At 44.6% G+C, this 14,602-nt stretch overlaps 1 protein-coding gene across 1 annotated transcript; it reads left to right on the plus strand.

The window, feature by feature from the left end:
• Positions 1–3,580: 3,580 nt before the first annotated feature.
• On the plus strand, positions 3,581–13,067 carry LOC124085023 (unique cartilage matrix-associated protein). The gene is made up of 5 exons (XM_046432507.2): positions 3,581–3,716; positions 4,123–4,188; positions 4,290–4,385; positions 8,582–8,680; positions 12,532–13,067. The coding sequence occupies exons 1-5, from the start codon at positions 3,659–3,661 to the stop codon at positions 12,627–12,629; spliced, it is 417 nt and encodes a 138-aa protein (XP_046288463.1). The 5' UTR covers positions 3,581–3,658; the 3' UTR covers positions 12,630–13,067.
• The last annotated feature ends 1,535 nt before the right edge of the window (positions 13,068–14,602 follow it).

Consider the following 14,602-nt stretch of genomic DNA (forward strand, 5'->3'; position numbering starts at 1 on the left):
CCAAAAGATGGAAGCAAACCAATGTCCATTGACTGCTGGTGGATAAGCAAAATCCTGCATATACATATTAGTCATTAATATTCAGCAATAAGAAGGAATGAGGGGCCGATGCATGGTGCATCAAGGATAAACCCTGAAAACAGTCTGCCAGTTGAAAGAAGCCAGACACAAAATGTCACATATTGACTGATTCCATTTAGATGAAAGATCTAGAACAGATAAATCCAGAGACAGATCAGAAATGAGAGGCTACATAAGGCCCTGGGATAGGGAAAATGACGAATGACTCTTAGTGGGTGTAAGGCTTCTCTTGGGGGCCAATAAAAGTGTCCTAAAATTGATTTTTGTGGTGGAGACACAACTTTGTGAATATACTAAAAACCATCGAATTACATACTTTCAATGGGTGAATTGTATGGTGTGTGAATGAATCCTTAAAAATGCTGTGTAAACAAGATGTGAATATAAACATATACATACCTATTTGTTACATGATGTGAAAAAAACGTGAGAATGCTCATCTATAGGAGTCAAGGGGAAGAAGGTGAAATCAGAAAGACTTCAAAGAGGAGGTGAAAGCTGAGATGATAAGGTTTCCCAAAGCCCCATCAGAATGGAAGCCCAGAGCAGCAAGGCCCTTCTGAGGACCCACAGAGAGTTCAGAGATCCCCAGAGCACAGGAGCATGAGGGTCTGGAGGTAGGCAGGGCCTGGGCACTGTGAGGGGTTCATCCTTCCTGCCTGTGAAGCAGTACAGGATGACAGTGGTAAGCAAGACCCTGAGGCCAGGCTCCATGGGCTCAATTCCAGTTCTGGACTTACAGAAGCTGCAGGGCCTTGGGCAAGTCACTTTACTTCTCTGTGCCTTAATACCCTCCTCTGTCATATAGATGGATGACAAAATTAGAATTAATACACCCGAAGTCCTTGGAATGGTGCAGAGAGGCTCTGAGCACTGTATGCATGCTTATCATGTGACACAATCACAAAACCACTGGATGACTTAAAGCAGCGACCATAGGAGGGTTTTGCAGGAACAATACCCTCCCAGTGACATGGAAGGCAGGAGGGGTTCAGTGTGAATTAGGTGAAAAGTGATTGGGTCTTAGAGAAGACTGTTGCAATTGTCCAAGAGAGACATGATGTCTGGAGAGGACAGAAACAGCAGGAGTGGGAAGGACAGAGAACATTCACAAAGAAAGAGAATCAATAGGATGTGATGACCAATAAGTTCGGGACAGTGAGGGGATGGGAAGTGTGCCTTGTGATGGTCCCTGAGTTTCTAATTGGGTAACTGGGTGGACAGATGGTGAGATCATTCACTAAGATGGAGGAAACAGAAGGAAGAGAAAGCTCAAAGGATGTGTCACTGGACAAATCCACTATGTGGCACTTATCTTCTGATGTCAGATTCAGTACCCTTCTTGTCTTCCCCCATCCATCAGAACTGTGCCCTGCTTTCAGGTGATATGGTTTGTTATACTTGGAGGCATCATGTCATGAGGAGGCCAGCTCTGCAGCATACCTGACAATGGAAAGCCAAGTGCTAATGATCTAGAAACTTCTGAAGGAACTGAGACTATTGAGACAAGCTCTGGTCAGACCATTACTTGGAACAGATCAGTGTAGCCTGGAGAATCGGATCACCAGCTTAGTTATATAAGAAATGCAAATTTATTTTTCCAGAACTGAGCTTAATTACCTATAAATTTCCAGTCTCCATTCCTTGAACCTGTGAATTCTGGATCTCCTGCCACCTTCTCCTGGCTGACTTTGAGAACACTGCACATGGTTTGAGATTATTCTCTGAAGCCTTTGTGCATGGTGACCACAGTAAGCACAGTGTTCAATGGGGAGCAGAAACAATTTTGGGGAAACTAGACAGATTTACTCAAAGCTGATTGGCCAGTGACTAGGGGATCTTGGGTAAAGGAGGTGCTCAATAAATGTAGTTAAAGTGCATGTAACTGAAATAAGACACAGGTGGATTTAAGATCCCAAGAATGTCACAGATGTTTTTCACACCCATTTTCTCACCTAGGAATCCCATCAAAAGCATTCTGTGGCCCTTCCCTCTCCCAGGACATCTATTCATCTGATAGATGAATCCTTGCTGATGTTTCCTCGCACAGGTTGCACCCACAGCCTGTCCCCACTGGCTAAGTAAAGTCCAGACAGTGTCCAGGGGTGTTGGGGATACAAATCAAGTCAAGATGGCGCCTGACACTTTGCCAGGAGGAGTGGTTTGTGAAGTAACGCCATCGAGCCATTAAGATGATGAGGATTACTTAATGACTGACTGCTGTATCTAGATGATGTTAATTAAGTTAAGCTGTGTGTAATTAGTTGGGTATATGTACCTCTGCCGTCCAGCAGAGAAGCGGCTCCTGCTACCTTGGGTGCCCGCTACTTTGAGTTGTCACTCAGTTCCCGCTGAGTTCACTCGCAATAAAGTAGTTCCCCCTTCAACCTTCAAGTTGCTTGTCACCTCTTGGTTATTTTGCCCAGCGGGACTATGGCACAGGGGGAGCCCATATAGAGCCAGCACTGCCACTGGCCACATTTTCCTCCTTTGGAAGCCAACCTGTATTTTATTTACTCTGCCTCCATTATTTCTCTGCTACTAACACGTTTTTCCTGACCAATGATCAAGTTCATGCAGGATGGTAACATACAGTCTATGGAAAGGGAGCCTCCAATGGGTGTGGGCTGGGTTTTGGGTCTAGTGATGGTTGCCATTGGAAAGATTCTCCACAATGCCCAGGGAATAATTCTTCAGCAGGTAACAAAGTACTGATGAAGGTCATAATAAATGGCAATGGTAGGAACAAGCCACCACAGGGGCTGGGCTCCAATGCTCCACAGAACTCTGATTTCCTCATTGCTCCCATTTCTAGGGACCAACTCCTTCCGACATGGGCATGGTGAGTGTGGTTTGTGTGGTTCTGAAGAAGTGTGCCTAAAAGTGGTTCTTTTCAAATGCTGTACCCCTCCTTCTCTGCAGTGGAAGCTTGACCCACTCTCTTCCTGCATGTCTCCAAGGGGTTCTAGGACTCCCAAGGCTAGGGTTCCATGCTTTGCTTGGCAGCAATCACCAGCTGGAGACAATGTGTCAAGGGAGGGGGGTTCTCTGATTATCACCAGAATGACCCACGTGTCTGTGTGAGGGTTACCTGGATGGCTGTTTTGGACACTATGGTCCCTCCTTGCCTGGCATTTGAATAAGGATTTCCCAGTGATACCCTCTTCCTCCCTGCTCTCGTATGCTCAGGACTTGGGGACTGGGGTCCCAACCTTCCTGAAGCAGATGCCAGGAGTTCTTCGAAACATGCCCTTGGACTCTGGAGTCCTGACTCTTAGGCTGAGCCTTCTCAATAGCAACTCTTTGGGATGTTGGACAGGCCACTTCAAGGGCCCCTGACTACAAACTTTGCTTCTGTAGAGGTTTGCCAGGCGCCAAAAACATCTCCGGTGCTCCAGTCAGGAACAGCCAATGGAAACTGCAGCCAGGACCCCTCCCACCCTCCCCCAGTGGCCTCCTGGCCTCCTGCCTTTCTCTTCCTTCCCTCTTGCCTGTTCTGCCTGACTCAGAGTGAGGACCAGGCGGGAGACAGCATCAGCAGCATTGGGAACCGCAGAGAGACTCAGCCTGTACAAAGATGACTTGGCGACAGGTCCTTCTCCTGTCCTGCCTCTCAGCCGTGGTGCTCCTGTCTAGTGAGTATATGGGAAGGTTAAGGGGGGCTGTGTTATCTACATAATGGGTAAGACTTACCTTCCACAGGTAAGTGTTCTCAGCTGGACAGAGAGGCCATTCTTGGTGTGTGTGTGTGTGCGTGTGTGTGTGTGTGTGTGAGAGAGAGAGAGAGAGAGAGAGAGAGAGAGAGAGAGAGAGAGAGAGAAATACAGAGAAATATATCAAAGAAAGGAAAAGAACCAGGAAACACTGCAGTTTGCCTGCTGGGTTCCTGGGGAGATTGGTCCTATACCTGGTATGTGATGGACAGAGGATCCCACATGAGGACTGGCAAGCCACTAAGCCTAGAAGGACTATTGAGGCCTTGCTCAGGGCCTGGGCTCCCCTCCAATGCTGGAGCCTTCCCTTTGTGACCTTGTCCTCCAGTGCTGCGGGAGGGGACCAGCGCATCAGTGGGCAGCCCTCAGGAAGCAGGAGAAGAAGCCCAGGAAGGTGAGTCTGAAGATAACCCCTGGGTGCAGGGCAGGTGGAACCCACTCCCCCAATATCCCTGCCCCCAGTGCTGGTTGTGACAGGCCTCTCTTGGGTTTCAGGTGTGAAACCGAAGATTTTCATGCAGGAATCAGATGCTTCAAATTTCCTCAAGAGGCGCAGCAAGCGGTCCCCCAAATCCCGAGCCGAGGTTAATGGTAAGGATGTTGAGTGGACTCTTACCACAGCAGAGGATTAAGGGCTGCAGAAAAGCCCTTGAGCATCAGGATGACTGTAGCTCTGAAGTAGAAATTATACTGTTTCCTTGATTGTGGGTCACATGTTGGGGCAAATGCATTCCTAGCGTGAGGACCAAAAAGGAACAGTGCTGCATCAAATACACCTAACAATTATGAGATGCTTCCCTGCTTCAGAAAGTGAAAAATGTAAAGGAGGAAATGTTCTCTAGTTTAGAAAGCACCTAGCACTTCAGTGGGTGTTTTGGAGTACTGGCAAGGTGCACAGTAGAGCAACAGAATCACATGCCCAAAAAGATCCCAGGGGACAGGAGTGCTGAGAAATGTGGGCTTAGTGACAGCTCTGCTGCTAAGTGGCCTCAGCCACTTCCTGTCTGTGGTCCTAATTTCCTTACTTATAAGCCTCTGAAAAAGCTCTGTTTAGCCAGCTGTGCTTTTTTGAAGCTTTAATTTGCAGTGCAGTTGGTGAGCACATCTCCCTAACAGCCTGTTAGAGGCCCTGGGGTCCACACTGCATGGCCCTCATGTTCTTAACCTACGGCCCTTGAAGGCAATTGAGTTTCCTACCCCTAAACTTGATTCTTCTTAGACTCTGAGCTCAGGCTGTCCTGGCCAAGTTGACTGCTTGATTCTTTCCTTGTGTGTGTAGATGAATGAACTCTTTTTATCACTGAGCATATGCAGTAAGGTGACTTTCTCAGTGAAAATAACAGGATTATTTTCAAATGATGGGGAAGATCAGAGGTGGAAATGCTTGGAGATGATAATCTTTTTTAAATTTTTTTTAATTGGATAAGTATAGCCAGATTAGTGAAATCTCTAGACCTCACACAATTTGGGATTTAAATTTGGCAAAATCAAAAAACACTGAAAGGCTGTGATGGAGGTTGGGCCATTCTTGTCTGAAATCAGAGAAGCAGCTTTCTGCAAATTTCCAGGGGAAAACAGGCAACTTTAGGACAGACAAATATATCTGTCCTCTGAAGCTGACTCAGAACCATAAGATCCATGATTAAGCTGAGTTCCCTGACCTTAGGCAGGAGCTCAGTGCATCAGGCAGACGTGGGAGGCCCAGGACAGCCAGGTGAACCCCAGGACTGCATGTAAATGCATCTGAGGATACCTGGTCGACTCCTGTAGATGAATGGACAGAGCTGACAGCGGTCCAGAGGCCCAGGCAGTAAGGTCGCAAGTTCTATACCAGCCTGGATGACTCAGTGAGACCCTGTCTTAAAATAAAGACTAAAAAGGACCGGTGATGCAACTCAGTGGTAGAGGACTCCTCAGTACAAAAAAAAAAGAAAATGAAAAATAAATGGATAAATAAACAAACTTCTGGAGAATCTTTCCAGTGGTCCTTAAGTTGGGAACAAGGAAGGTGGTACTTTGAAGCAATTTGTATTGGAAGCCAAGGAGATGGATACCTGACTTCTTTAAGCTTCTGAGATCCAGGCTCAATTTACTTTAGGGGTAAACAGAATCTGAGGGATGCATGTCCTTGGCAAAAATGCATGTAATACAGAAGGTGATACCTAGCATAGAAACACCATCTTAACTGGGCCTGGTGACATAGCCTGCAATCCCTGCCACTCTGGAAGCTGAAGCAGGAGGATTACAAGTTCCAGGCCAGCCTGGACAACTTAGGGAGACCCTGTTTCAAAATAAAATAAAAAGGGTAGGGATGTAGCTCAGTGGTAGAGCCTTTGCCTAGCATTGTGCCAATCCCTAGTACCTAAAAACAAACAAACAATTGGGCTGGGGATGTGGCTCAAGCAGTAACATGCTCGCCTGGCATGTGCGGAGCACTGGGTTCGATCCTCAGCACCACATAAAATAAAATAAAGATGTTGTGTCCACTTGAGGAACCAAGGAACTAGGGGGTGCTCTGGGCCAGTACTAGGAATCTGGTGTTCTGGCTCTAGCCTCAGCTCTACCACAACCGGCTGTGTAGCTGTGACTTCAATGATGTCAATGCACTTCTCTGAGCCTGGATCCCCTCTTGAGAAATATGTGGGGTAATAGAGATGGATTGGACCATAAACCCCTTCTGTCAGACTAAGGTTTCCTTCAACTGTATAGGCAAAAAGGCAGGAATCTGGGAGAAACAGAGGACTTACCTCAGGGACTCTAAGACCAATTTACAGATATAGTGATTTTTAAACTGAGTTAAATATTATAATTTCAACATAAATAACTCATTTATAGAATTTACTTATCAATGTAGTCTCCTTGGTTCCAAGAGGGATTTGAGGTGGTTTCTGATGTTACCATTGTGCATAGGAGAACTTGTCATTTCCTGAATGTGGGGTGGGACAGGGGCCATGGCCTCCCTTGGTTCCTGTGCTTCTCTCACCTCCCCACCTGCTCTTGCACATCAGAGTTGTGGGGACAGCAAGAGCGCCTCAGTACCCCAGGAGAATGTGAGGTTTCTAAGGGGCCTGTTCTTCCTCCAGCAGACATGACCTGCAAGTCTTTGTTGATTTTTTTCTAGTTGAAGAACGCACCAGAAGTCCTTGAAAGTAGACTTCTAGATACTGTCCTCCCAATAAGTCATGTTCTCCAGAGGACCACGGCTCTCATAGAGTTTAATTTCACAGCCAAAAGCTCAGTGAAACTTGTTGTTGTTGTTTTTTTCCATGGTTCTGGGGATTAAAATCAGGGCTTTATGCACACTGGAAAGCACTCTACCACTGAGCAACACTCCCCTGAAACTTGCTTTGAGGGCTCTCTTCTCACCTGGATTACAGGCATCTTAAAAGGAGGGACAGCATCTTTCTTACTTACCTTTGTAATTCCAGCATTCAGTCTATATCCTGGTGTGACAGGTGCTCAAAACTGTTGACTAGACTTGAAGGTATTAATCAACATGAGGTCAACTTTAAATTGGATAAGTCCTTCGTGAAGTTTGTTTATTTATTTATTTTTCATTTTCTTCTCTTTCCTTTCTTTCTTTCTTTTCTTCTTCTTCTTCTTCTTTTTTTTGTACTGAGGAGTCCTCTACCACTGAGCTGCATCACCAGTCCTTTTTAGTTTTTATTTTGAGACTGTTAGGTGCAGGGCAGGCTGAACTAAGTTGTCTGCAGGACAGGCTGAACGAATTTTAGCTGCAGGATAACCCATGCGCTCAACCCCACATCTAGCCCCTGCCCTGCCCCATCTGCCTGAAGGCAGAAGATGACACTACTAAGATGATCCAATCACTGTAGCCAACAAGGCAGCTTGCAGACCCAGAGACCCCATTAGATTTGGGCTATAAAATCTCCCTCCTGCCGGGCCCCTTGCTCTTGCTCTTGCTGTCTCTCTTGCTCTTGATTTCTCTTTCTTCTCTTGCTTTCACTCTCTTCTCACTCTCTCCTCTCCTTTTTTTCTCTCTCTCTTTGCTCTCCCCCTCTATCTCCTCTCTTTCCCCGCTCTTTCTTTCTCTCTCTTTTTCTCCTCTTTTGCACTGCTGCAATAAAGATCTCTTGGTTGCTCCGAGTGTTGTGGTCACTTTCCTTTCAGAGACAGGGTCTCACTAAGTCATCCAGGCTGGTGTAGAACTTGTGATCTTACTGCCTGGGACTCTGGATCTCTGGGATGACAGATGTGTGTCACTGTACCCTGCTTGTGGAGTTTATCTCTGATTTCAAGTGTCTAAGTGGCCTGGTGTATTTGGATTATACCACTAACTTGATAACTGGAGCTAACTCACTTTTCCTCTTGGGGCTTCAATCTCTTCACCTGCAAAATGAGGTCATGTGGCCTGGCATGGTGGTGCACATCTATAATATCAGTGACTTGGGAGGCTGAGGCTGGAAGATGGCAAATTTGAGGACAGTGTGTGCAACTTAGTGAGACCCTGTCTCAAAAACCAAAAACCAGAAAACAAAACAAAACAAAAAAGGGGCCGGGGATGGAGCTCAGCAGTAGAGTGCTCCTGGGTTCAATTTCTAGTTCTGTTAAAAGAGAGGTGATGGGGGGCGGGTAACTGGGTGGGATCATCTCCCAGGTTCTTCCAGTTTAAAGCCTCTGTCAGGAATAAACCATTTCAGTGGAGTCTCCCAACCTCAATACCTCCCAAACCACTTTTAGCTTCTCAGGTAAAATGTTGGTGTTCCCCTAAATGTGTCCTTTCAATGCCCCTCTCTTGGGGGAAACTACCTCTTTTCCTTCCACAGTGGAAAACAGGCAGAAGTTGCGGGCTGATGAGCTACGGAGAGAATATTATGAGGAACAAAGCAACGAATTTGAGAACTTTGTGGAGGAACAGAAGGATGGTAAGAGTTCTTGCTCATGTGCCATTTATGCCCTGTTTGCTGAGTCTTGACCTTTCTGTTCTTGTCAATAGATAAACAGTAGAAAAGGCAAGGGGGCAAGTGTCTCTGACCAAGCAATTGATGCAACATGCTCCTGCCCTCAGATCTCCTTTTTGCCCTCCAGCCTTGCTGGTTGCACCAGGGCTTCAGTAGGGAGTGGGTATGGATGGGGATGAGATAGAGAGAGGCTATATCTCTAAGCCAATGCCTTCCACCAGTGGGAGTTGATCTTGCTGTGTAGTGTCATCCACAGCAGACATCTGTAGAAACATTTAATGAGGATCAGACCAGTAGGCTTGATTCTCATTATGTGTTGGTTTCTTTCTTTTTTGGTCTTTCTCTAACTTCAAGATAGAAATGGTCCTGAGCAAGCTCACTTGGTACCTCCTGGTGCATTTGAGCTTGGACGCAGGATCCTGGTTTGGGGTACTTTTGTTAGAACCGGCTCTTTTGGTTATCCTGACTCTTGACTTTGATGGACAGAGGAAGTATGATCCTTTAAGGGCATCCTCCAGTGGAAAGACTATGGCCACCAGGTCCCAAGGGCTACAGGCTGTGACTATAGCCCTTCAGGTGGTATCTGGCTGAGCCCCACAAGCAGGTGATGGGCTCAGATCCTGGCAAATCAAACTTAAAAATTTTTTTTTTTTAGTTGTTGATAGACCTTTATTTTTAAAAAACTTATTTATATGCGATGCTGAGAATCAAATCCAGTGCCTCAAACATGCCAGGCAAGTGCACTACAACTGAGCCTGAGCCCCAGCCCCATCCTCCAAATCAAATTTTTTTGGGAAGATATTGTGAAAAATTCAGGCTGTCCTAGCTTAGAGGCCAATGCTTGTTACCTTGATGGACAGCTTGGGGAGAGCTGTCTTAGTTTTAAGAAATGAGAATGTGATTTTTACTCATACTACTCATAATAATGTTTTTTAAAAAATTTTTTTGGTGTGTGTGTGTGTGTGTGTGTGTGTGTTTAAAAAGTTTCAGGTCCAAATCTCTAGCACATGGGTGGAAATAATTTGCTGTTTTCCTTTTCATGATGAATTATGAAGGAGGTTAGGTACCTATAGGATGATGTGAGTTTTTGGAGGATGCTAAGATCAGGATCCTTAGGCTTCATCCACAGAGATGGAGAGGCCATTTTTAGAGTAGGCCACATGTCTTTGGGAACTGGAGTTGTAGCAGATGTTGGCGCAGAGCACTTGTTCTGCCAGGTTCTGTGCTGAACCATGTAATCCCTACAAGCTGCATCTGAGACAGGACTTGTGAGTTCCATTTTAGGGTTTGGAAAACAGGCTTAGAAAGGACACATGAATACCCAAGGTGACATACTAACAGGCTAACTAACATAACAGGAGCACGTCTAGCCTGTTTGACGATAAAGTTCTGAAAAAGGTGGAACTCTTCTCAACATTTTCATTAATGGTTTCATTATACCAAACAGAAACTCTGAACCCATTAAATAATAACTGTCCTTTCCCTTGCCTCTGTTCTGGAACAACTGTTGCTATGGCTTGGTTACCTGAGGCCATATTCAAAGCTTCCATCTTCTGGGCCCTCCTATGAGGCCCTTGACATTCCCCTTTCATAACCCTGGTTTTAGTTAGCTGTCTTATCTGACAAAGCCACCTGTTCTAAGAATAATTAATAGCAGTTGAATGTTCAACCTTTTTCAAGGTACTTACTTCATAAAAGGGATAGCCAATCAATTTCTATGGCAAAATCACACTCTCAAAGAGGAGTTGGTCCACTGAGCTTGAGCAATGTCTGAAAAAGCTGAAGACTAATGAATGAGTTCTAGTCCAGGAGTTCCAGTCTATCTCTGGGGTACCAAGTACCTAAGGATATTTTTCAAGGGGAGCACCATCTCCAGGGTCCTATGGAAGGACCGTGGTGCCTCAATGTGCAGTGGTAACAGAGCCCTTCCTCCTTGGTCCAGGTATATGGCTCTCACAGATGCTAAGGACCAGAGGGACATCCATTTTGTCCATACCACCAGTTTGTCCTATTAGCCCAAGGCCATAGAGAATGCCACTTTCAATTGCACCAGAATCAAGTTCATAAACTTTTTGGAGAAGTTCACATTTGAGATAATAGAGGCAAGGAAGACATTTTAGGTTTTTAATCCTTGACATCATCTTCTGTCAGTATTTCCATCCTCCCAACATTTTTCACAAATTCTTTTCTTAAAAAAAAAAAAAAAAAACAACAAATAACTAGGCATGGTGGCACATGTCTATAATCCCAGTGGCTCCAGAGGCTGAGGCAGGAGGAACACATGTTCAAAGCCAGCCTCAGCAACTTAGCAAAGCCCTGTCTCAAAGGAAATGTAAAAAGTGATGGGGATTGGCTCAGTGGTTAAACGCTCTGGGTTCAATCCCCAGTACCAAAACAAAAAACAAACAAACAAAAACAACCTTGTGGTAAAATAGAGATAAGGGAAAATTTGCCATTTAAACCATTGCTAAGTATACAGGTTAGTGACATTCAGTACATTCATACTGTTGTGCAACTATTACCACTAGTTCCAAATGGTTTCATTATTCCAAACAGGAACTCTGTACCCATTAAATAATAACTGTCCATTCTTCCTTCCCCCTAATCTTGGTAACCTCCATTATATTTTTTGTATCCATGAATTTTCCTGTTCTAGATATTTCATATAAATGGAGGACCACACTATTTGTCTCATTATGCATGGTCTATTTCATTTAGCACAATGTTTTCAAAGTTTATCCATGTTGTGACATGTATCCATTAATTTATTTTTATAGCTGAATAATTTCTCTTATGTATATTTGCATATGTATTTGTTTATGTATCCCCATAAATAACACATTTTGTTTATCCATTCATCTGTGGGTGGACATTTGGGTCATTTCCACTTTTGAGTGACTGTAAATGTTGTTGCTGTGAGCATTCCTGTGTACAAGTATCTGAGTCTCTGTTTTCAGTTCTCTTGAGTATATGTCTAGGAATAGAATTGCTGGATAATATGGTAATTTTATTAACTTTTGGAGGAGTCTCACTCACCCTTTTCAAATATTGGAGGTCTTATGACATCTGCCAGTGCCTTAATTGCAATTAATGGTAGCAGGCATCTTGAATTGGCACCAGGAGCCTAATTCTACAATTACACAAAGGTGTTGTTTGTAAACATGTCTGACCAAACACAAGTAAAATCACAGCTTTCTTAACTCATTAAAAACTTCCTTCGTCCCTTTTTTTAAATTATGAAATACTTCAAACATATGGAAAAGGATCAGGTTAATGAGCCCCATGGAGCCAGTTATCTAAGTTTTCTTACTTTTAGTGCATCCATCCTTTTTCCAGTTAGTTTTAAAAATGGAAATTTATTTTTGAAGCTTAGAAAATACAGAATGGTATAGAGGAGAAAAGCTGTCATAATTCTGTCATTCCAGATCCACAATGATTTCCATTCAGGAACTTTTCAAGGCACAGTGTTTGGTCTCTGTGCTACCATGTTGTTACCTTTAGTGCTTCAGTTGTCATCTCTTTGAGCCAGTGACTGCATAGGCTCTTCCCCACTTGACAGGTTTGTAGGCAAAAGAGTTCAGATGCCAGACCCTGGTCTCAGTTCTACCAGCAGCCAGCTGTGTGGCTCTGATCCACAAATGGAGGCTGCTGAACTCACATTTTCAGGCCCCTTCCAGCTCTGATCTCGGATGTCTCCAGGGCTCATAGGCACACTTGACTCATGTCACCTCAGGGTGGGCCATGTGGGCTGATGACTGCTTGTTTTCAGGTCAGAGTCCCCTTCAACCTCATGTGACTTCATCTTTCCTCATCAGAGCAGGAAGAGAGGAGCCGGGAGGCCGTGGAGCAGTGGCGGCAGTGGCATTATGATGGGCTGTACCCTTCCTATCTCTACAACCGCCACCGCATCTGACCCCACCCTGAAGCAACCCAGGAAGACAGAACATGAACCATAGCTGCTAACCCAGGTGTACCAGCACTTCTTTCCACACAAATGCCCTAATAGGGACCTCAGCTTAGGGTGTGCTGTGGTCAACAACTCTGGTAAATACACATGCCTTTCATTCTGATGCATTAAATGTCCTGGCTTTTGCTTTTTTGTGGATGATTTTCCAAGATGAGCAACCACCTGTGGCTCATCCTAATCCCTAATCTATATTGGTTTCCCCTCACTTAGTCATTGTCCCCAAAGCAGATCTCCTGTCTGATTGGACAGGAGAATCACAGTAAAGAGAGAAATTTTGTGTTTGCTTACAGCTTACAAATAAAAATGCTGACTTAACCATATGTATTATCATCTCAAATCTCCAGTTGAGCAAGGTATAGACTTGACCCCCCCACCCCCCAGTGACAATGTTAATGCTGCTGACTTGGTTGTTAGAAAAAAATACTAATACATTTGTTTTGGTAAAAGCCTTCAAAGGATTGCCGAGTCCAGGGACTTCATTCCTCCAGAGTGTTAAGATTCATTCCTGATTCTTAATTGCACCCTTCAGAAGCCACAGTTACAGTAAGGCCAGTTGTATAAACAAAATGAGAAACCCTTGGTTGGCATCATCTCACTTTTCTTTATAGTGTCTTATATTTGTTTCTCACTGTTGCCATTAACAGAGTACCACAAACCAGGTGACATGAATCAATGGAAATTTATTCTCTCACAGTTCTGGAGCTGAAAAGTCTGGAACCTTGGTGTTGGCAGGGCCACATTCCCTCCAGAGCTCTAGAGGTATCCTTCCTTGCTCTTCCTGCATCCAAGAGCACCAGGCATTCCTTGGCATATGGCAGCATGATGCCACCCAGCCTCATCATCATATGGCTGCCTCCGTGTGTGCTTTCACATCACCATCCCTCTCATGTATGTCTCAAGTCTCTTCTTCTAAGGACACCAGTCATATTGAATCAAGGCCTCACTCTACTAACCTTGTCCTAACTTGATTAGGACCTAAAGACCCTATTTCCAATAAGGTACCATTCACAGGGACTGAAGGTTAGGACTTCAAAGTATCTTTTGAGGGGCACACAATTCTATCCCTTCCTTTCCTCTCAACCACTTTGCTTTCTGGTCCCAGGCTTATCACCCCTACTCCCACTATTGCTCCCCACTGACCTCCAGAAATTGCACACTAAGAATGGGAAGGAGTCAAAACAACTTAAGTGGGCTCTAGAAGATAAAGAGGACTCTAGGTGAAGAACAAGCACCCACTCTTCCCCAGATTCCCATCTCACCTGTGGGCCCTTGCTTCCCTCATATCTGGGGTCCCTGGCCAGCTAGCCCCCACCTGCCTTTGAGGTTGGGCTTCCAGGGCAATATAGGGTGATTTTATATAAGGGTTGCTATGAGGAAATTTTACCTTCATGGTCACAAAATATTACACCAGAGCTAGGGTGATCAATCATGTCAGGAGACTTTTTTAAAAAAATATTTTAAATTTTTTTAGTTGTAGTTGGACACAATACCTTTATTTTGTTTACTTATTTTTATGTGGTTCTGAGAATCGAACCCAGGGCCTTGCACATGCTAGGCAAGTGCCCTACCGCTGAGCCACAACCCCAGCCCCAGGCCAGGAGACTTTGTAACAATACATGTATTTTTAAGTTAGTTTTTTAAAAAAAAGTCTTTAAAAATACTCCAGTTATTAAGTGATTATGTGCCAGATCACCTCATATTTAACAATCAGTGCTATCATTTTCTTCCCACAAACTCCAAGCAAGAGCTGACATGACCTTGGGAAGATGAGGTGGGCAGTGGACAAACTCTCATACTAAATATAGTTTTATCTTTTTTCAGTGCTGAGGACTGAATATTGGACCTTGGTCATGCTAAATACATGCTCCACCACTGACCTTTACCTGCAGTCCTATCATTAAATGCTATTTGTTGTGCAG

This window comes from Marmota monax, unplaced genomic scaffold (assembly GCF_021218885.2).
Source record: "Marmota monax isolate L192 unplaced genomic scaffold, Marmota_monax_Labrador192_F-V1.1 WCK01_AAM20220418_F8-fsc00090, whole genome shotgun sequence".
NCBI classification, from domain to species: domain Eukaryota; kingdom Metazoa; phylum Chordata; class Mammalia; order Rodentia; family Sciuridae; genus Marmota; species Marmota monax.